The 24009-nt window shown below is 37.0% G+C and overlaps 1 protein-coding gene across 1 annotated transcript in view; it reads left to right on the top strand.

Annotated features, from left to right (window-relative positions):
• ret (ret proto-oncogene receptor tyrosine kinase) overlaps positions 1 to 24009 on the top strand; it is a 177947-nt gene that overhangs the window by 126837 nt on the left and 27101 nt on the right. The window contains exons 7-12 of the mRNA XM_028794175.2: positions 1453 to 1732; positions 4583 to 4714; positions 5623 to 5733; positions 15171 to 15287; positions 17651 to 17907; positions 22098 to 22245. Coding sequence (XP_028650008.2) covers positions 1453 to 1732; positions 4583 to 4714; positions 5623 to 5733; positions 15171 to 15287; positions 17651 to 17907; positions 22098 to 22245 — 1045 coding nt within the window. The remainder of the gene's footprint in view (positions 1 to 1452; positions 1733 to 4582; positions 4715 to 5622; positions 5734 to 15170; positions 15288 to 17650; positions 17908 to 22097; positions 22246 to 24009) is intronic.

Raw genomic sequence — 24009 nt, 5'->3', positions numbered from 1 at the left:
TTTATTCTTTCCAGTTTGTTTTACGTCAGCAATACTCATGTAAAAAGACAATTATCTACTTATCCTTCCTATTCTGATATGAGGGAGTCAGACTGTATTACATATTCTACAGGTTTATGGCAGGAAGCAATCACGGGTGTAGTGACACTGTATTGCAGGGGTTTCTCTCACACCCCTAGAGTCACTTTAGATCTATTTAAAGTTTATGCCTGTGGGATAATGGAAAGAAATGCATGCTGATATGAGAAGGGTAAGCAAACTTCATACAGAAGTTTTCAGGATTAAGACCCATGAGGCTGAATCATTAACCACTGAGCCCCCCATAAGAATAAATACAACAAAAATCATTGTTGCAGCTGCACGTATGAATGAGAACTTATTGTATGTGCATTTTGGGGGAGTAAGTGAAGCTCATTAAACTGAGTATGTGAATGGTTGTGCAAAATGGAATTTGCTGTGTGAAAAATGTGCAGCTTCATCCATTTTCTAACCACAGCCATATTCATACTGCAGCAATTTAGCATTGTCCAATAATATTATGATCAATTTTTGCTATTTTTTTTCCTGCTACTTAATTGCTAACAGCTAGCAAATTAAGTACTTTTAAGCATGTTACAAGTCTGTTTCAGTTAGTTCAGAAGAAGATGAAGGACTCGGCTAGAACTGCTAACAGTGAAGCCCAATGCTGTCATGGTGAATGTTTGGATAGCACTGGTTAGCTGAAAGCAAAGATAACAGTTTGTACTAAAAAGGAAGTGGTATTTATCATATTCTGAAACACAAGCACATATATTTACATGCTGAACAGTAAAATATGTCATATATTTCTAAAGTATGATTTATGAACAGTATGGGCTGTTAGATCAGTGATCATTTTAAACCTGTGGTTCTGAAAGTTTGAATTTGGTGTTTATCACATTTTGATTGATCTAATCAATTTCAACCACAGTATCAATATTAAAAAAAATAATAATAATAATAATTCTAATACAAAATAATCCAAATGTTTTACCCTTATAAGTGCTGCAAAAATGTATTTATACTTATTCCTTTTTTGTGACTTTCCAAATCATTATTAAGTGCTATTCAAATAAACAAAAGTCTAAAAAACGTCATAACAGTGATCCACATTCTACCATCCCCTGTATTCTCTTGTCTATCCTTTCTTAAAAATGTTATATCCATTAGTAAGTAAATAAATAAATACCTCATTTCATCTACATCTAAAACTTCCCTTTCCTCTCCTTTATCCTCTTGTGGTGTAGCCCCTCAGAAGTCAACATAATCAAGTAAATTAAAAAGAAAATTGAAATGTAAAATGTAAAGGCTATTATAATGCTAATCAAAACTTATTGGAGTATTCCACCTATGTGCAGATAAGCCACTTGTTTTAGTTAGATTAGTTGTGTTTCACTGCATTTCCTACAAATACAGATTTTATTTTGGTTTCAGATTGGCCAGCTTTGTGTTGAAAACTGTAAAGACCTTCATGGAATCAGCATCACGTACAGACTAGCTCGAATGGACAAGAACATCTCCTCAGCAGCAAAGGCCTGCTATCAGGCTGTGGCAGTGCAGGGCTGGAATGGCATCACAGGAATACTTTATGTGAACGACTCCAAGTTGCTTAGAAGGGACGATTGCCGTGAACTTCATTACATTGTCTCTGCCTCTGATAAACTGAATCCTAGGCAAGCTCAAGCCCAAATAATCATCACCTTGGAAAGACCATGTATGTACCACATACCATCATTTATACTTGTCACTAAATTAACTCATGGAAGATGAAAAATATGCTATAAATTGCCATCTTCCTCACCATTCTTTACCAGTCTGTTTTTGTAAATAGAAAAGGAATTAAAAAATAGGAACTTTTAAACTTAATGTTGCTTATGTGAAAAAGATTATAAGTGTAAAATTATAGTGACAGTTTCCTTGCTATGGATACTTAGTTTATCACTTGCTAACTTAATTTCAGCTTTTAACTATGATTCTGTATTTTGTAAAACTGATGAATTTGTATGAGTACTTATGCTCATATTCATTTAAAATTAATTTTAACATTTCTCATAGAAGTGTGTTATTAGCACTGATGGATAATTAAAGGAGGTCAGGTTCTGTTTCTAATATTAGACTGAGTAATTTATAACTGGTTGTCATTTCCTTTTGTCATGTTACACTGCCCTTTAGATTCCGAAAATGTCACTTTTGTAAGCAATGGTCAGTGGGAGAATCTGCCATGGAGCACTGCATGACATGCACTTTTCATTTTGATGTTTTGTCTAAAGTTAACTAAATGGTTTCTAGATAGCCTATTTGAGTCTTTCGTAAACGGCCATAGGCAAACTTGAAAGTGAACAAAACTTTCAGACACCATTCTTGATGCCTTCCTGAGAGGCAGAATTTTTACCGTAAGAATGTATAAGTGTGTACAGTAAGTGTGTGAATTCATTTTACCTTCTAAGAAAATGTATTGCTCATCTGTCTGATGAGATCACCCACAGACTGTATGCGCCACTTGTAACAGTGAAGTGACTTCTTCACTTTCCAGAACAGATTAACATATGTTTTTATTTGATCCTAAAACACAAAGACCAAAAATCATCTTTGTTTATAAAAAGTTCAGACTGGTGCCCTTAACACAAACATTTTGACATGTGTGCTTTGTGGAATGCATAGTTGTTAAAAATGTTATACTTTATACTAACATTGTTAACTTCCAGCCAACTGATTCCAAACATAAAACCACCTATGGCAAAAGAAATACCAAAAAGAAGCAAAACTCAGATGTTTAGAGATTTATCCACCAAGAAGTATATCAACACGTACAATTTAACTAAAAATCAATGAATAGTTATTTTTATATTAAAAAGACACTCCTACTTACCAATTAGGTAGTTTGAGTTTTGTCTGTTTGTTTGCATTTCCCTATGGACTTTCCTCTTCTCCCACATAATCCAAATCGATGTTGTCAGGAGGACTGACAGTTCTTTATTCCACCAGTCTAAATAAGTGTTTGCATACTTGTATCCTGGAATATACTGGTGACCCATCTGGGCCCGTCTCCAGCCTTAACAGTACTTTTCAATGTCTTGTAGTTACAAACATAGCCCAAATAGGCTTGCGATGCTTTAACTTTCATACGCAGCAGGTTTAAAGTAATGTAAAAATGGCAACAGCTGATGTGCTATTATTAATTATTGGTTGTGGAGGATCTGTGACTAACTGTAATTCAAATTTCTTAAACATAACATGTTTGAAAGAAGTACCAGAAGGAGACTTCAAATTTTGGTTGAAGACTCAAAGTAAAATTGTTGGCGGATTTAGAACAGGACTGAAGGCAGGTCTGGCATTTTGAAGATGAATTACAGCATCAGACACATATTGAATCATAACAATGTGCAGTGAATGCATCCAAGAGGCTGCTTTAAGTTTAATGTCCAGTAACTACAGAGTACATATTTGTTCGCTCTATGCTTTTTGCTTTCATGGTTAATTTACCTTAAGTGGCCGCGAAGTGACCAGATGTGTATGCTCCTCTTACATCTTTTGACTGACTTGTACTGGGGATGCGCTTTGCCATCAGGAGTGGCTCTAGTAAAAGAGTAAAAAGAGGAAAATATACAAAATATCACAAGTTTGATGTGACATCTCTCAAGGTAAATTTGGAACAGTAAATTAATCAGTAATTGAACAGAATGTTTCTGTTTTAAGAGAGAATAATATTCAATGGGAGATTTTAAAACTTAAAAAATTTTTTACAGCACACTCATTGCAATATTTCAATGAAAATTTAACTTTCATAACATTTCTCTAGGCTAATTATTCTGGCCATATTTTTACTATATGCTTAATCATTCATTCTTATCGATGTCAAAGGAACAGATCTTGTCAATCTGTCATTCATTGTATATAGTAGGAAAGGGGATGTGAAAAGAGCAACCAGAACACTAATACAAACAAAATGTTATTTTATATAGCACCAAATCTTTGAAGAACTTTTCAATTGCTAGAAAAGAACCCAATTCAGTAGAAACTTGTCTGATTTCTGACATTCCTTAGATTTTTACCTTTCACACATACTGATGAGAAATTACCCATTGAGCCAAAAAAAGTCCAAGACTCAGTTTAATATAATGCATAGGCAGTCCTCCTTTTAATGTCAGTCAGTCAGTCATTATCCAACCCGCTGTATCCTAACACAGGGTTACGGGGATCTGCTGGTGCCAATCTCAGCCAACACAGGGCACAAGGCAGGAACAAATCCTGGGCAGGGTGCCAGGCCACCACAGGGCACACACACACTCACACTCACACACCAAGCACACACTAGCGACAATTTAGGATCGACAATGCAACTAACCTGCATGTCTTTGGACTGTGAGATGAAACCGGAGCACCCGGAAGAAACCCACGCAGACACGGCGAGAACATGCAAACTCCACGCATGGAGGACCCGGGAAGCAAACCCGGGTCTCCTAACTGCGAGGCAGCAGCGCTGCCACTGCGCCACTGTGCCGCCCTCCTTTTTAATGTTTGTCTGACTAATTTTGAATTGTTTCATATCTTTTTTAAAATGCAGTAAACAAAAAGAAGCTGGAGGAGTACTGTCCTCGGTCTTGTGCAGAGAACAAGTTTCAATCAGATTGTGAAGGATGTGGTGGCCTTGGGACCCCGACAGGGCAGTGCCAATGGAGACAAGGAAGTGGCAAAGGTACACAATAAAGTAGCACATTTTAATCCAGCAGTTTATCTTTATTATCTCAGTCTTATTTGTTGAATTTAAACTGAAGACATAAAGAAAACCAAAACCTCAATCATGATATGTTCATTTAATTCAAGTTTAAGTGGAAGAAAAAACAAACACCTAGCAGATTTAAAAATAAATAGACCCTGAAAAAACACACACTTGATTTAATGAGCAGAAAACAAAGTCTGGCAATGGTTCATTCAAGGTTTCTCAAGCATACTACTGCTACATTATTTTAAGGTGACATTTCCTATCATGAAAGTATACTCCAAAAGATACAATTTTACTTTAGCCCAGACTTAGAATCAAGGGTTAGCAGCAGCACTATAACATTTAGAACCATCAAGCATTACCAGCATCCAATGCACCCCAAGCCATTTCTTTTATTTAGAGTTACGGGTTTATAGTATTTGCTGTCTTTCCACTGTACACAACAGAGCTACAGTAATCTTTAACAGATTTAATTTGGTGTATTTTATTGACTCGGGAGTAAACTTGCATACAATCAGTTCTCCACTCCATCTTTCACAAACTGGTCCTTTCTTAGAATCTCCATTTAGAACACCCCAAGGCTGTTCCTATCTAAACACACTGCTCATTGTGATAGCTGCCCAGTCATCCTGTTGAGGCCTACTACTGTCTTGAACTTTTGACCCAGCTGGCCAATCTACCACAACAGGTCTTACACAATACAAATATTGTAATCATGTGGATAAACTATTATATTGGTTAATTGCTGAGTTAGGTACACTGAAAACAGCTTTACAACAATGACTAGTCCACTCTTTTCCCAAGAAAAAAACATTGCATTAATAAACCTATATGATTCAAATGATCTTTTTTTTTTTTTTCTTTTTCATTTTTTTGTTTAGGAATTTCAAAAAACTATTCTACCTGTTCACCAAACCTACAGACATGTCCTAATGGCTATTGTGATGACGTAGAGAGAATGAATGAGGCAATCTGTCCACAGGACTGCAGTAGTAAGTTGATAAAATGTTTTTATCTGAATTCACATCATTGTCAAGGTAATTTCCTGTACAATCAATAAAAAATATACACATAATATAAGCACCTTTAATTTGAAGGCTGAAACTAGTTATGTGCTAAGTGGCACTAATTATTTATGACAGATGCTTTTTAGTGATACATTATATACTGTATAGTGCCAGTTATGGCGGACTATATCAATTAAGTGCTTCTCGTTTACTGTGCTTTTCCAGTACGACTTACACAGTCTTACAGTTAGAGGAATGAGGCGCTGGCCTCTGGATGAGGTCTGCAGTTTCATGTTTTATTCCTGAATCCATCAGACCATTTTCTCTACCTATTTAATCCTTTTATTCTTGATGGAATTTCTAATATGTGTCTGTGAATTTATCAGAAAGAAAATTAGATAGATAGATAGATAGATAGATAGATAGATAGATAGATAGATAGATAGATAGATAGATAGATAGATAGATAGATAGATAGATAGATTGGGTTTTTATATTAATTATGGATTAATTTTGGTGATTATGCTCCAATACTGGGTTTGCTTCTGCCTTGTATGCAGTGTAGCCCAGGATTAAGCTGGTTTCATAAGAGATGGATGGATTGTTTTTGTGACTGTATTCATAGTTTTTCCCTGTTGTACAGTGTACTGTAATGGGACGGTATATACTGTAAATAATGAAAGATGTCTTGAAATCCTCTATTGAGGTATTCCTGTACTGGTTGAGTTCAAAATTTGTAGGGATGACATGACGTTATGGTAAAGGGTTGTCACTTTACAAGATAGCATATTACTATAGCCAGTTCTTGGACATGAAGCTGTATAACACTGCCAAAAAGAGAAAAATCTGTAAGCCAATTATTGCGCATGTGAACATTAAGTCATTTGAATACTAAATATCACATAAACATATTTCTGTATAACATGTTTAAGATGAGACATGTATGACATACTGTATATGACTTTTCTTATTTAATTTATGATCAAAACAATATTATTTACATGGAATATGATTTGGTGAAGTTCATACACATAAAATATTTCTACACATATACACTATAATATATTCAATAAGATCAATATATTCTTCGAAAACTTTGGCATAATCATTTGCCTGTTTATTTTACTTTTGTTATTTTGCTCCAACTGCAGAACTTCAGTCAAATAAAGTAAAAGGTAATGAGTTGAATTCCAGTGCCACAGGCAACTTTACAAATAGGTTTCTCTTTTTCTTCCTCTGCTAAAGGAAGCCTCAGATGATCTATCTTTTCACACTCTGTAACTAGGAGACAAGGGAAAAATATTAGCCGATATATCAAATGTCTGGCAGATTATGGTGGCTCTCTGCTTTTACAACAAAAATGTGTCATAAAGACTGGCAATTTTTCCTCATAAACCTAGCTTTGTGATTAAGGAAATGCATTATCCTGGATGTTGTGTGTGTTGCTGATCATTCTCTATTAGGTGGTTTATTAATTTTAGCCTTTGCACCTCTCCTGCAACAAATCCTCTGCTATTTACACATTAACACATGCAGTTAAAACACACTGTATTTTAGGACCAGGCTGGAAAAGATTCAATGCATAAAAAGTGCTACAATGTATCTGACCAAACAAGCTAATACGAAAAAGTACACTGAGATCTACTGACAGGAGTGTTTGAGTCATAAGTATGTTTTATCAGGTTATTCCATCATGGACAGAGTCATCAATTTGCTGCTGCATGATTTGTTATTTGAATGAGAGCCTTTAAGGTTGGAGTAGAAATACAAAGTGACAGGAGCGAGGTAAATTGATGACAATGCAGGAGTCATCAATTTCTCCACGACACCTCTTTTCTTGTAAATGTCTGTTGTTTCCCCCTCTGGTCCTCTGCTCTTTCCCAAACTCTTTAATTATATTGCACAGTAGGATAGTTTTCTCTGTCTTACTACAAAACTTGATGATATTAGTATTATGGTTTTTAATACTCTGGTAATTGCAGGACCCTGTTACTTGCCTTACAAATAGTCTTTCAGAAGGGTGCAGAGATTTTGTCCCATAATTTAAATTATTTGATTTATGCTGTCTGATTAATCCAGCAGCAGGATTACTTCCATTCTATCTGCAAAAGCAAAGCTGCTCATATATTGATTTTTCTATCATCATCATTCTTCCACCCTACACATTCTCCACCTCCACAGGCTATGTCTCATTCCTTGAATGCTTCTGTTAACACTGCTCTACCGTTTTCAATTATGAGCCAGTGTTTTCAGTTCTAGAACAGAGCAACGGCAAAAATAAACCACAACATAAGCATTGTGGCCTGCTTTGGGCGCAACAGCACCCCAAACCCGACACAGACAGACGCAGACACAAGTTCAGCAACATACATGGCTTTATTTCTGCCGTGGGAAACTCTTTCCAGTTGTTTCCCACCTGCAAAGCTCTCTACACAAGGACAATAAGCATAGTTCAAAAGTACAAAGCAGCACTACTGCAACACTTTGTCTTCTTTATCTCTCTCTGTCTCTCCTTTTCTGCCTCCACTCTTCCTCCAGCAAGCTTCATCCCTCTTCCTCCCGACTCTGGCTCCTGAATTGAAGGCCACAGGCTTCTTTTATACTGAACCCAGGAGTACTTCCAGTGGCCCGTTAGCGTTGTCCGGAAGCACTTCTGGGTGAGGCAGAGTCCAGACAAAATAGGGCTCTGCATCCCTGCAGCACCCCCTGGTGGCACCTATCAAACCGAAAAGGGCTGTACCGAACTCCAACTCCCATGAAGCTCTGTGGGAATTCGAGGCACCGCTGCAACCCAAGGAGGCTACCATCTAGCGCTCCGGGGCAGATACTGCCCAGTCCTTCCTTTATAAATGTGTCCTAGCCAGGTAAGGGCCTTGCCCTTACACCACAGCATATTATTTACAGTAAAAACTTGATAGTGGAGCTGGCTCAGTCAGAGAAATGGTACCGAGTCTAAGGGTCTGCGCTTGTATCTGTAAGGTGGTTGGTTCAAATCCCATTACTGACAGAAGAGATCCTACTCCGTTGGGCCCTTGAGCAAGGCTCTTAACCTGACAATTGGTCCAGGGGTGCTGTACAATGGCTGACCTTGCACTATGACCTCCAACAGTCATGTGAAAAAAAGACAATTCCAAAATTCTTGATGTACAGTCATTATAATTAGGTCAATGTGTCTAAAGACTTCACAGTGATTTTATTGTATGTATTTCCAAGTTGTACTAAGTCTGTCTACCTGAGCCTAAAAGGTGAGAACTGTTAGAGTGAAGGAGACAACAAATCAGTTAACAATGGGATAGTTGGGCATTCACTTGTGACCTTTAGTTTTCTCTCAAAACAGTTTCTTAATTAGAAGTCAGCTGCTTGTTGAAAGTGAATTCATTATTTAATGAACAGCTAGCTTCTCAGTTCTGAATTTTGTTAATAGTCTTGTAATGTGACAGGATGTAAGCATTTAAAATACAGGAGCAGGCTACATTGTGATAGATGTTCATTTATCCATCCATTTTCTACTATGGCTTTATCCAATTATAGAATTGAGATGTGCTCAGCTATAAGCCAGGAGTTGCCCCTGAGGGAGACAGCAGCCCCATTGCTGGGCACATGCATGAACACAGTCATACATACTGACATTGACCAATAAAGAGACCCCAATTACCTCATTTTTATGTCTTTGGGATGTGGAAGAAAACCAGGGAGCCCAGAGAAAAAACCCACTGTGATACAGTGAGAAGGTGAAGAATCAACTTAGACAGTACCTGGGCTGAGATTTGAACCCAGGAATTTGGAGATGTCAGAAAATAAACATTAACAGTTGTACAGCTACATCCCCAGAATCAATTGTATTGCTTCTCAGAATTGTTCTGTTTATTATGTTTTGGTTCTAAATGCTAACTGAATTAATAAGCCATTTATTTGTCAGGTGAAAAGACAGAAAGGAAAGGAAAGGAGTCAGCTGTACCGAGTTGAAGATGCTCTGGAGCTCAGGGCCCTCACTCAGCTGTTGCAGCAAGCTTGTGTTTCTCTTGTCAGTTTGAAGGATTGTGTGCTGCATTGATGGCACTTAACTGTCAAACTGCAGCTGCCAACCTGAACTGCAATACATTCCTTATTTCAAAGACAAGATGAATTTTTTATACGTAAATCTCCAAGAAATTATTACTTACATGGCATCAAACCAAATAAGCTTTTAGTTTTTAAATGTTTAAAGTAAATAATTCATCCTCCATTTCATCTACCCTGCCTGGCAGCCCAGCACATAGGCGGATACCTTGTAATTTTTTGTCTAAAGATTTATGTGTCCCAAAGATTATAATAAATATTTAATATTTATGAGTTGCTTATTTAATTACATTTCTTTGCCTCCAATGCTGATGTATTCTAAATTCAAGTAATTTAGCATTGCTAATTTAATCAGTGCCCATTGTTACTGTTTACTTTTGCTGCAGCATTACATTTATCAGAGTTTAGACATTCTCCTCATGACTGTGGGTGCTTTTCACTGGGTATCCCAGCTAAGACATGCATTTCAGGTTAATTGGTTGCTTTACATTGGTTCGGTGAAAGTGATTGTGGATATGTTTGTAAGTAGTCCTAGCCATGTGTACAGACAGCATGAGGTAGCAGAAGTCTGAGTGGATTTGGAATCGGAGATACCACTAAGTCAGCAATGTAAAGCATTGGGTCAGAAGGTGAAAACTGAAGCAAACACTGCTCAGGATATGTATCAAGAATCACAGTCAAGAAATTGCGTGGAAAAAGCTGATAACAAAAAATAAAAAGAAACATGCAGGCAGAGCCAAATAACGATTTGTAGTGAAAAACTAGTGGAAATACTGTTCCAGCAAATGTTTTTGACGTCCCTTTAATATTAACTGTACGTTAACATCTTCATAAAAATTACATTGTTTTAGTTTGTTTCCAATCTAAATTATATTTACTATGTTTTAATTTGGTCAAGGATGTCTATATTTTGTGTGGAACTCTAAATTGATAACTAGGAATTTTGCAACAAGAATGAACAAAACGGTCTTTTGGAAGAATCCAGTCTTAGACAACCATGAGGTATATGACTTCATATTTATTCCCTTTACTCGATATTGTCACATGCTGCTCACTTCCTATTGACCTTACCCGTCAACAAATAACTCCTTAAATGACAGTACCCATAAGAACAAGTTGTTGAAAAACATTATTTCAAACATCATTAAAAATGTATCAAGTACAAAAGCAAATGTAATCACAAAATTCTAAACCACTCTAAACTCCCTAAAACAATATATAGAACAGAATGTCTATCTGTATGTTCTCTGTATAATCCTGTACTGTTTCGTCGAGTTGGTCCAAATTTTTTGCTCTCTAGGGCCAATACAGACAATTTGTTTTTGCTTTTTACTACAGTATGTACAAGTGAAACACTCAAACAGTCTGAAGCCGGACTAGCAGAGAAAATGACGAAAAGCTTAACATTACTTCAAAGAAGGAGTGTTTTACACTTTTGCAAGGAGTGTTGGATGATGTTTCATCGAGAATGGAAGTGCAGCACAGCACAAAGGAAAATCGAAGAGTTGTTGTTTAACTGCTGCTTTGACTGCTTTTTTCTTAATTTAAGCAATACCAAAAGTCCCTAAACTAAGAGGAAGAGTCAAACAGACCGCATTGGGAGTGTGGGAGAAATACCCCAAAATAAGTGTCATTTTACTTTATTCTTGGTCTTTATAATACATTCCAATACGTCTTGAGTTCCTGTGTATGTGACATCTGCAAGTCTTACTGGGTACAACCATCACCCAGAGCCTTCATGTTCTTAATTATTCACATGATATCTATTCCTGATATGCTTGAACAAGTTTCTGACATTTATCAGCTATTTTATACTACTTTTAACATAGATGCTATATTTTAATGTGGAAAGCACACCAAAACACCCCTAAGTCCCATTTTTCTTCCACAGGAGACAGACAGGAGGCCTGGTGGAGGATGGTAGGTGGGTCCGGGGGATTAATAAAGCAGGGTTCAGAGGGTGTAGGTCTTGATGCAACTGTGAGGGAAGAACAGTTTTTTCATAACTGTGTGCTTCTCATTTGCTACATATTGCCTTTGATTCCTGTATGTCTAACCGTTTTCTTCTGATGATGACACCTGGTAGGTGTTGAAAGCTCAGGAATAAAAGGCTATTGGGGTGCCAATGAGCCCCCAAACCCAAGACACACAAGACCCTGTACAACTCCGGGTTCAATAAAAGGAGTTTTAATCCAACCAGCTGCAATAAACATTCACAAAACCAATGCCTTCTCTTGTCTCTTCTCTCCTCCACTGAGTTTTGCTCGCTGCCTCCCAACTCTCCTTTTAAGCTGAACATGAGGGTACTTCCGGTGGCATGACATGGCTTATTAGAAGCATTTCCAGGTCGTACAGAAACCATGGAGGTCCTCCCCCAACAGAGTCCTCTACCGTCACTCAAGGACCCCTACTGGGCTCCGCTTCTGAACTCCAGTTCCCTTGCAGCCCTGTGGGTGTACAAACTGGGACTAATCTTCTTATTTGTCTTATTATTATAGTTATAATTTCGTATCCTTACTTAGCAGGTGGACTACAATGATGTGTAAATAATGAAGGCCAGCAATTTGAGCACGTACAGGATTGTACCTAAGTACCCTGTGCCACTGTAACATTCTTTACTAAAGTTTATGAAGCTATTGAGTTAATAAAGATATTGTAATAATTATAACGTCTTTTCCCATACAAGCAACTGTAAACCTATTTTTGCTCACCCCTATATGGTTTGGTATGATTTTGGGTTATCAAATGCCACCATTGTTTAATTTTGTCATTATGTCCACTTCCATTGTTGCTAGGGGCATGGCCTCTGTCATAACCCATGCGTAATTAATGCAACGGGATAAATGGATGGCAATGAGTTCAAATCCTTATCTGATCTGTAGATACCAAAATTCTAAAGAACTCAAAGTTCATCATTGTGTTCTTTCCTCGCATGTACTTTTGGTTTTGACCCTGTTGTTCTCTCAAACACAATTCATATTGGGCTTCTGTTTTATTTTCACTTTCTTCCATTTTTTTGTTTTATTTTATTTTTTTATGCATCTCCCAGTTTTTCTCAAATTTTTTTGCTTATTTGCTGACAGAGCAATAGTAGACTGAAGAAGAATTCCCAAGTTAATTCATTAACAAAAACCAGTGGACATAAAGGCATAGGGAGTAAAACATCTAAAGCTATGCCATCTGGACCCTAACTATTCTATGGTGTCGTTAGTCCACTTAGCCCACTGTCAAACATCAGCTGCATCCTTGTCACTAGTTACAATGCCCCCCAGCTCCGAACTAACCAGTGTACTGGTAGAACAGGTTTTTTTAACCCGTATCCAGTAACACTTGTGGATAACCCTTAGTAAATACTTCCAGGTTACCCAGTTGCCATTCAAAGGCCTGTTGGTACCCCAGTAGCCCCAGGATATTCTGCAGGCTCCTCTTGCTTTGGAGTGTGACTGAAGACTGCTAGACTGGCTCTTCTCCCCAGTACTCTTGTGAGTCTAAACAACAGTGTGCTCTAGTGACCTGGGGAACATTTATATCGCTACTAACTAAGTCACTCTCAACAGTTTAAACTTAACCTGCATGTCAATGAGAGGTGGAAGGAAAACCATCTCAGACACAAGGACAGTATGCATTGGTTACATAAGTAGTGATCAGGCTAGTCTTCTGGAGATGTCCGGCAGAAGAATCCCTCCTGCCATGTGCCAACAGTATAAGCTAGAAGAGGTGGAGTAATGATGTGAGGAATGTTTTCTTGTCACAGTTTAGGTTTCTTAATGCCAAATGATCGTCATTTCAGTACCACAGCTTGCCTGGACATTGCTTCAGATGATGCATGTCCCATTATGGCTAGAGTTCATCAATTTTCAGGTGAATACTTCCAGCAGTGAAATTGAAATAATTTAAGAACCACAGGTTCTTGTTCATGAGTGAGGGAAAAAGGGATGGTGAGATCAACAGATGGATTAGGGTAGCAAATACAGTTTAAATGGTTACTATACCGATTCCTAGTGGTGCAGAAGAAGCTGAGCCAGAAGATGAAGCGCTCGATATACCAGTCGATCTATGTCCCTGCCCTAACTTATGGTCATGAGCTTTGGGTAATGGCTAAAAGAATGAGATTGTAGATACAAGTGGCTGAAATGAGCTTTCACTGCAGGGTTACTGGGTTCTCCCTTGGAGACAAGGTGAGAAGCACAGAGTATAGCTGCTGGCCCTCCACATCGAGATGGGACAATTGAGGTGGTTATTACAACTGTTATGGGTGCCTCCCTGTGGAGGTTTTATGGGCATGACCAGCTGGGAGGAGTCCCAGGGGAAGATCCAGGGTTTGCTGGGAGGATTATATCTCCCAGATGACCTGGGAAGGCCTTAGCATCCAATAGTATGAGTTACTGCTGCCCCCTCAACCTGATTTCAGATAAGCAGTGGAATATGAATGAATATTTCCAGCATGATAATGAGCCCTGTCATTGTACACACATCTCAAGTTGCTTCCACAAACAGGACTGAGATTTCAGTGTAATAAATGGCATGGAAGTCCCCATACCTCAATCCAAGGAGCATCTTTAGAATAAGGTGCAGGTTTTACTTGGGTGAGGGTTGAATCTTCGGTTTTTGTTTTTTTTTTGCTTTGTATTTCTATTTTTTTTGTTTTCTCTGTATTTGTTTTGAAGTAAATGGTTGTATCTGTTATGTTATTTTTATATATTTGGTTGAGCAGCATGACACTAATGTTTAGGGAGAGGTTTTGTAGCATGACTGTGTAGCCGAAAACTCAGCTATAGCTGTGTAAGTCACCATAGAATAGAACAGGATTTTTTTCAATGCTTGGTTGAATGCTATTTACTGGCCCTACCCAGTACTAGATAGGTATCCAATAAACACATACAATATGAGGTAAAAACCTGAAGAAATTCTTGTGTAGGTAAAGGTTTGTAAAAAATGCCAACTGGTTCAAATACTAGAGTTCATTACAAGATGCTGAAAAACGTGCATCAAAGTTCTAGGAGATATAATTCTCTGTAAGCTTCCTAAGCACTGAACATGACGGCACATGACATGTCATCCTCACCAGCGACTTACTGTATGGCCGAGCATTTGATTATCCTCCTGCACTTCAATTGAAAATATTCTATGTAGACAGTTGTAATGTATTCTGATCCTGTAAGTCACCTTCGGTAATTGTATCTATTAAATAAATAATAATAATAAAACAGTATTGTTTGTAAAAGTTACAATTCCTCTGTGTCAGTTTTAAAGATCTAATGTATGGTTAAGGAAATCAATATTCTCAAACAGATGGCAATTATATTTCAAATAAAAATATATAATGATTTCAATGTTTGTTTTTTTATTTATTAATTTTTTAGAAGGAGAAGTAATAGGAGGACATGAAAAAGGCCATCCTGAGGGCATCAAGTCTGGCTATGGAACATGTTACTGCTATCCAGGAGACAAATGCTATTGTGAAAAAAATGAAATTCATGGTAAAGTCTAAATCACAACTGAATTAAGTAATAATGGAACAAAATGTATAACTAGTACAGGTGTGGTCATTAAGTAAATGTGGCCAGGCAGCATTTATTTTGCTATGGAGTCAAATGGGAACCAGTAATCTCTGATAGTTACAAAATATGATTTACTTGCTTTCTGTTGTGGACCTGTTTATTAACTATTTATATCTCGGTCATCTTTGTCCAATTTTTCATTTTACCATTTAGCTCATATTCAGATCTCTAGGCTCACTGCAAGGATCTGTTCCATTGGGACACATTTTTTAGAAATAGTTGAAGAGCTCCTTGTCTGTTACACTGCTTCCTTTGTTATAATTTTTTTTTGATTTGGTGTGTGTCCTCTGTGATGGACTGACAGTCTGTCCATGATTAGGACCTGCCCTTGCATCACAAACTCCCCATAACCCAGAACTGAAAAGGCATGTTAAAAAATGGACTGATGGATGGACATTTGTTTTCTTTCCTTCCGATATTAATTTGAATTGTTATAATAATATGAGTATTATTCTGTTATCTTTCACATCATTCCTTTTATACTGTTTCACATATTCACATATTATTCTTGCATATTATGTCTTCCTCCATACCCCTCTCCATTTTACATACTGTACTCTTTCTGGGTTATGATTTGTGTAAGGTTGACATTGTGGGTAGCAGAACACACAAACATGTCTTACCCTTAAGTCTATTCCTTCTGGGACTTTTGCTTTACTGTTTTAACATTTTTGAGGAAAGAAAACTTTCTCTTTCTGCAGATGATTTGTTCTTATGACCAGATGTGAAATGCCAGTGTAAAATAAACATTTTATATTTTCATTTTATTAGAAGAGTCCTGGGAAATGACGTCTTCTAGATAGGGAGGGATCATCAGTAAGCAAGTGAGGATCTAATGGCAAAAATAAAAGAGAGAAAACCAAACATCAAAATTCCATAGAGAAACCAAAAAGCTTTGTACATTCAAGCCAAAAGTCCTAAAACTCAAAATCTGTAGCCCTAATTACACTCAGAAGTAGCTGGATTATATAAGGACTTCCAAAGTTTGGATTCTAGAATATATACTCTGCTGTCTGCATTTGTGTTAATGTACTTGCAATGAAACTTACCCTTTTGTAGGATTATGAATAACTGAAGCCTTCTCTTATGTCCATGTTACCTTCTGGCCACAATTCCATTCTTAAATATAATTTAAGGTAAAGGTCCAAATAGAATTACTAATAGCAAAGAGTCCATAGACAAGAACAAAAAGTGTTTGTTAGTACACCAGGAATTGAGCTACTCCTCTTAGCTACTCGTCCTACCACTGATGACCCTTTGACAGATCAAGATTATGAAATAAAATTGTTCTTTAACAAATCCCCTCATGTCCAGCTTGTTGCTCCACATCCCTCAGCTGTATTGCAGGCACGGGTGGCATTTCTCTAGAAATCTTCTCTATCCATGTCAACCTGATATGGAGCTAATGCACACCAACCAAGACCATGTGCTAGCCACGTGTGTCACTTTTGACAGCAAAAGGAAACTTGCTAATAATATATTAAACAAAAAAAAAAGATTCATAGTCATTGCATGCATGGAGTTTGTACAGTTCACTGAAGAGTTTTTTAGTTTTTGTGTCCCCCAATTTAAAGATGGCCCAGTATGAGTGAATGTGGATGTACAAATGTGGCCTGTGATTCAATTCACTCTTCACTAGTATAGGTGCTTTACTTCTTACAGCTTACATTTACAGCTATAAATTGATAAAAAATGCCACGTCTTACATCTGTTACATACAGATGTTAGGTTAGGTTAAAAGCACAAGGACACAGAGAAGATTCTGTTTCCTCAACACAAAACATCTGTAACTGCTGTAACATTATATTTGAGATACAATGGACTGGCATCCCATCCAAGATTGGTTCCTGCCTTGTGTCCGTCTGTTCTGGAGTTTGAACGAGCACAAAAATATAATCAGGCAGATTTGGTAATAAGGGGTTGTTAACTTAAAACGTTACAAATTATACACCACAGGCTATCCATTGTACTTTTTATATTAAATGACACATAGTAAACAAAGTATAAGAATAATGGAATTAATGGTTTTTATTACTTATTCTGTTGCTAAACATTTGATAATAACTTGGGTATTCATTTAGCTACAGTACAGTGTGGGCCATGTTTTTAGAAAGTAGTTTTATGATGTTTACTAAATACAATGAACTTGAAAATAATTTTTCAGAAATTTAAATTTGTTGTGTTGTTGTGATGTCTACTGTAATTCCAGTTTTAGAATATTGACTGATCAAAGAATCCATTGGCCTTATTTATTTTGCCAAATCTTTTTTTCTTCTTTTCAGAGTCCATTTGTGACGATATATGCAAGACGGTGATTGCAACAGGAGTCCTGTTGTCGTTTGTTATTTCCGTGCTGCTCTCTTTATTTTTCATTCACCGATATCACAAGAATTCTCCTAAACCTCCAATCGCCTCTGCTGAGATGACATTTCGTAGACCAGCTCAGTCCTACCCTATCAGTTACTCTGCTAATAATGTTCGCCGACCTTCAGTGGACTCCGTTGAAAACCAAGTGGCTGTGGACGCTTACAAAATACCTGTAAGTTTTCATTTTTTTTTTTTATTTGTAGATTATTAATCTGTTTGCTTTCTCGTGACATTAGTTTTATGTTGAGCTTTGAAGAAGTAGAATTTGGTGTTAAATTATACCAGACATGTATGATTAAATAAAGAAGATCCATAAAATTTATTCAAATCAAACAGTTTAGTTTTTATCCTACATATAGGATATAAATAAACAGAACGCTGCAGGTAAAGCACACATTGTAAGGTATAGTTTATTTTTTTCTATAGTAATATTCAGACTATAAGAAAACTTTAAATTTCTTCTCAAAACATTTTATAATGACTGTTATTTTTTAATTTTCAGAGCTGTCTTATTACTGGACTCAATATTATTTGTGTTATATATCACCACTGTTATGCTTCTGCCAATTTCATATGACCCGGTTTTATAGTTCAGTGATCAGTTCATTTTGATTTATTTTCATTGTTCTGTTCACTTAATGGTTCTAGAACTGGATTTGAAAAGTGAATGGATAGATGTTTATTTGGTAATCGTATGTAATATATATGTGTATATATATATATATATATATATATATATATATATATATATATATATATATATATATAATATACTGTATATTTATGGGGGTCACAATGCCAGTCATATAAAGCCTTTGGCAAATCTTTTTTTTTTTTTTCCAAATCAGTTTGTGAATTGGAGCCCAGCTCTTTTTCTCAACAGAATTTATTTAATTAGCTGCCTTATGTTACTGTGAGTGCACTGGAATAAATGTCATGAAGACAGGTTAAAAAATGGATGGAACTAAAAACAACACAAAAAACAGAATGTATATTCTACACAAAAAAAAAAATTGGCAAGATTGATGTTTGCCTTTAAAAAATATATGATATTGAGAAATGAAAAGTGGAAGCTTGTATAATAAAATGAGAAATTTAAACTCATCTTGATCATTTGAACTGTAATAAATGGCATTAGACAAAGAAATAATGAAAGTGTGCCTCATGGCAATGGCATTTGTTTTAACCTCATCACCACTGACACCATGTGTCATACTTTACTTTGGGGTCCAGGTTGCTCTGCTGACTTGACTAAGTGTTTGATTTGACCATGGCAGATTTGTTTGTTTTCACTATAGACCAGGGGTAGTCAACCTTTTTATACCTACCGCCCACTTTTGTATCTCTGTTAATAGTAAAATTTTCTAACCGCCCACCGGTTCCACAGTAATGGTGATTTATAAAGTAGGGAAGTAATTTTTCTTATAAAATTTATAAAGCAGTTACAGCAAGTTAAAGCATATAATAATAATTACTTACCAAGTACTTTATGTCGGATTTTCTCTAAGTTTGGCAGAATAAATCTTGATAAAACAACTTACTATAGTTAAATCTATCTTTTTATTTATACTTTGCGTACATAGAAATTACATTAGTTAATTGAATTATTAGTGGGATCCCTGAGGCTGATGCTGGGAAACTAAATATTGAATATCTGGTTCAATTTTTGTGAGGAACAAACAAAGGTCTCCCCTTTTGGAAATATTCAGGCGGTTTCTTTCTTTGGTCATAATATGATTAACAACACTAAATCCTGATTCCACAAGATATGAGGTAGGGAAAGGTATCAATAAACTGAATACCATTTTCCACATATTTGGATATAAGACCCGCATTTTTTTATTTTGCCATAGGTTTTCATATCCACCACTGTCGAATTTATGTTTACTTTCTTCATCATATCTAATTTCTAACAGTTCTTCTTGGCAAGTTGTATCAGCCTCTTCAATATTTGCGGTAAAAGGATTTTTCATCCAGTCATATACCTTCAATTTCAAAATATCTTCAAATCGTTTTTCCATGTCCAATTTAAGTTCGTTGAGGTGGCTACTGAATCTGTCAATATCCTCTGGAGATACATCATCTTTTATAGATGATAATTGAGGAAACTGATGAAATTCTCTCTTCAATAGATTATGACGAAGTAGTTCAAGTTTGTCAATAAATAATAGCACAATACTTTGGCAACCTATAAGAGGTTTATTAGCTCCTTGAAGCTGCATATTGACATCGTTAAATCTCTTGAAAATATCTGCCAAGTAAAAGACATCGTTCTTTACTGTTTTTAACTGTTGACACAGATTGGTCTCATTATTACTTTCAAAAAATTGTATGACACTATCATATAATGCTACAAATCTAACCAAAGATGTACCCTTTGACAGCCACCGAACTTCTGTGTGCAAAAGTAACTTAATAAAATCTTCATTATTGTCCTGGCAAAGCTGCCGAAACATTCTATCATTCTTTGCATTGGATTTGATCTTGTTTAAGGCTCAAATTATTATAGTTAATGATGAATGGAGACTTGTACTTAGATGTTTTCCTACAAGATGTTGTCTGTGCACCACACAATGAATACATAAAACATTTGGCACTTCCTGCTTCAAATAAGCAACAAATCCACGATAGCAACCTACCATTGATGGTGCTCCATCAGTAGCGCATGCAACAATATTATTCAAAGGAATATTATTTTTTGTAAAGTATGTTCTCACAGTATTAAATATAGATAATCCTTTTGTATCTTTGATGAGATTTATTGCGAATAGCATTTCTAGCATCATTATCTGCAATGGTAGATTCGTCCAATTGCATGGAAAATGAAAAGTTTTGGAGAATACTTATAAGTTTGTTTTCAACATTAACTGCCATTTCATCAATTCGTCGCTTTACTGTGCTATCGCTTAGGGACAACGTTTTTGAAATTTGCGGTATATCCTGATGCATTACTGTTGAGATAAATTCTTTTATAGAGGGTATTATTACAGTTTCTCCAATATTATAGCTTTTACCACTTTTTGCAATTAATTGTGAAATGCGATAAGTGGCAATTAATCCATCCTCGTTTGTTGTATGTTGTTTCTTAAATGATGCAACGATAGTTGAACGATTTTGAAATTTTTTATATATTTCCTGAAAATATTCAATGGGCTTGTCCTTGTCATTTGGATGCTTTGTAGAAAGATGTTCTCGCAATCGACTTGGCTTCATTGCCTCATTGGATAATGTTTTATGGCACAATAAACACATTGGATGTAGTTTATTTGCAACAGATTCTATGAAACCCATCTTCAAATACTCTGGCGAATAGCCACGTGCATATTTCTTTTTTTGAGACATGGGCTCACGATATTTCACAATATTTTGTTTGAAGCTGTAAGCATGTGCTTGCTCTCAGAAATCTATCTATGTACTGACTTTAGTTTCGATTACGTAACGATTTAGCTTCACTTACGTAACGTGAACAAAACTTATGCGCTTGAAGTCTATTGTGTGATCGCGACTTTTGGAAGGTTGCGCGCTTTTCCGATCTGGTATGTGAGACGTCCTTCTCATCTGCTGGCGTTGGTCAGGCAGGATCAGGCGTTCCAGTCGCTGGACAGCACAGCGTACATTGGACGTGGATGGTCAGTCAAGGCGCTGGCTATCACGATCCCGTAAGGTTTTCGTCAGACCATAATGTTGAAAGATATGTGGATCCAACAACAGCCGTTGGGAGTCAGGCATGGGATGTAGTAATCGTAGCTCCTCGTACGTTGAAATGATGAATGTGTTGACAGAGTAACAAATGCTGGGTACCTCTAAGTTGAGGATTGCCGGATGTTACAAGTGTTGTGGTTGAGCGAGAGTTTGTCGAGACGAGACTAAGTTAGTGAGTATCCGTGGTTGTGCGTTTTATAAAATTTTATGTATGGGTGTTGGCCAATGGCATCACTTCTTTTGCTCGCGGATGCGGGCCAGGTGGTCGCGAAAGAGGTCGGGTGTGGTCCCAATACAAATGCCCTGTAACAGAGTCTGACTGCTGTCCTGATCTTGACTGGTCAACAGTTAGTCGATTAGTATGTAATTGCAGCGCTGTTTGGTTGCTCCGCTACCGCCCACCATGAAAGCTGGAACACCCACTAGTGGGCGGTAGGGACCAGGTTGACTACCACTGCTATAGACAATGGATTTGCCTCTAAATTGGATAATTTCAGTCTCTTGTAAGTATTTGTAGCTCTCTGTGCTAGCATTTTGAACAGACGGACTGCCTGTAAATTAGAATGATTATGGTTGATCATGGTCTGTTTTGACTTCTTTCTATGTGGAATACTGTCATAAAAGTCAAACAGTAACAACTGCATTTTCACTTTAAAACAGGAGGATCCAAAATGGGAATTTCCAAGAAAAAATCTTGTGCTTGGAAAAACTCTTGGAGAAGGAGAGTTTGGCAAAGTTGTTAAAGCTACAGCATTTCGGCTAAAAGGAAAGGCTGGCTATACAACAGTAGCTGTAAAAATGTTAAAGGGTAAGTTATCATGAGTGCCACTAGTTTCAAGAATGTGGTGGTGCCATACTGTTGGAGAGAAAACATTTAGAAAAATTTTTTTGGGTGAAGTGGGTTAGTGGTTAGATTCCTCAGAGATACAAGTCACAGAGTTCAAACCCAAACGTGATAACTGTCAGTGTGGAGTTAATAATAATAACTCTTTACATTATGAAATGAAAAGCCGCAACACACACAAAAAGGTTTGGGGCAGCAACCCATATATTGTCCCTGACTGCAAAAGGGTTTTGAAAGAGCACTCATATCCATTGTTTTGAGTCCAGAACTGAACTGACGGGATGTTGAAATGATGGCGGCTTTAAAGGCCAAAACCGGAAGTGACGTCGTCCGTGGCACCAGAACTGGAAATGACATCATTCATGGTGCCAGAACCGGAAGTGACATCATTGATGGTGCGTCTGGTAGGTTTTCCTGTATCTAGCCTGCAGACATAACAGAAGTAGGATTAGTGTACTCTGCCACCCCTTGGCCTGGTGGGTAATTACCTCAACTTGGTCCACTCAACTACCTCCTACTCGCACTTGTGTGACAACATTTATGTAGCACATTTCTGAAAACTCTAAAGTGCTCTCCACGCAGGGAGGACTCAGGAAGTAAACCCACAATCTCCTTACCACTGAGCCACCTGTGTGGGATAGCATATTCTCCTATGTGTTTGGGGGCTTTTTTCCATCTACTCTGGTTTTCACCCACAACTTATAAATTGGTCACGTTCGCTTGAGGAGTTGATTCCTGCTCCCTACAGCCCTCCGTTGAACTAAGAAGATTGATGGCTGGATGAATTTTAATAGTATGGAGTACTTTACCTGACGTTGTTCTCATATTCACACTTGTATACTGTACAGTATAAGGTTATCAGCATCACATATGACAATAGGTACTGTGATCTAATAGTTAGAGATATACAAGGCAGCATGTGGAAGCGTGACTCTAAGTTTATGGTGCCTATTTACTGTTATTCACTTCATACAGTATCTATCTATTTCTTTATCATCCTTTTGGATTTGCAGTTGTTTAGCTACCAATAGATATCCAGTCATTATTTTGATTTTTTTTTTACATCTTTTTACCAACATGCTCTTACATTATCTTCTTATATAATAACGCTACCATGGCTGTTCGTTTGTCTGTCCAGGATTTTAAATCACCTGTAGCTCGCAAACCGTTTCACCTATTGACTTGAAATTTGGTACACATATACTATGTGACGTCTACTATCCTCTTTCGGGGTGATGATTTGTATTACTCTTTTTATTTTTATTTTATTTTACTGTTGAATCAACTCTCGGCACCGTGCAGCAGAGCGGCTGTGCGGCGCATACGTATGGGCGCCATTCTCATTCCCCACCACCTTCTCTAATCATTCTTGAGGCAGATTGAAGACTTAAGTGCCAGCTTAAGTGAAAAATTAAAGAAAACTTACTAAGTAATTGCAACACAAAAACTAACTTAATCAGTTTTAACGCAAAAAGATGCCAACGAAAGAAGAGAAGCAGTTGGGCCACTAGGGTGGAGAAAAGAAGAGTTGCTCAGGAAGCAGCACGCGCATCAACCTCTGAGCAAACGAATGCTAAACAGAGACGGAAAAAGAGTATGAAAACTAGGAATGCTCAAGTCAAGTGTATTCACTGCATGTTATCGTGCAGTATGCCATTACTGGTTACTTAATAATAATAGATGCAATATTAATACTCCACCAGTACTGTTGTCTTTTGTATTGCACTG

This window comes from Erpetoichthys calabaricus, chromosome 2 (assembly GCF_900747795.2).
Source record: "Erpetoichthys calabaricus chromosome 2, fErpCal1.3, whole genome shotgun sequence".
Taxonomy (NCBI): domain Eukaryota; kingdom Metazoa; phylum Chordata; class Cladistia; order Polypteriformes; family Polypteridae; genus Erpetoichthys; species Erpetoichthys calabaricus.
The sequence above is the reverse complement of the archived record's forward strand: the minus strand, read 5'-3'. Positions and strand labels throughout refer to the sequence as shown.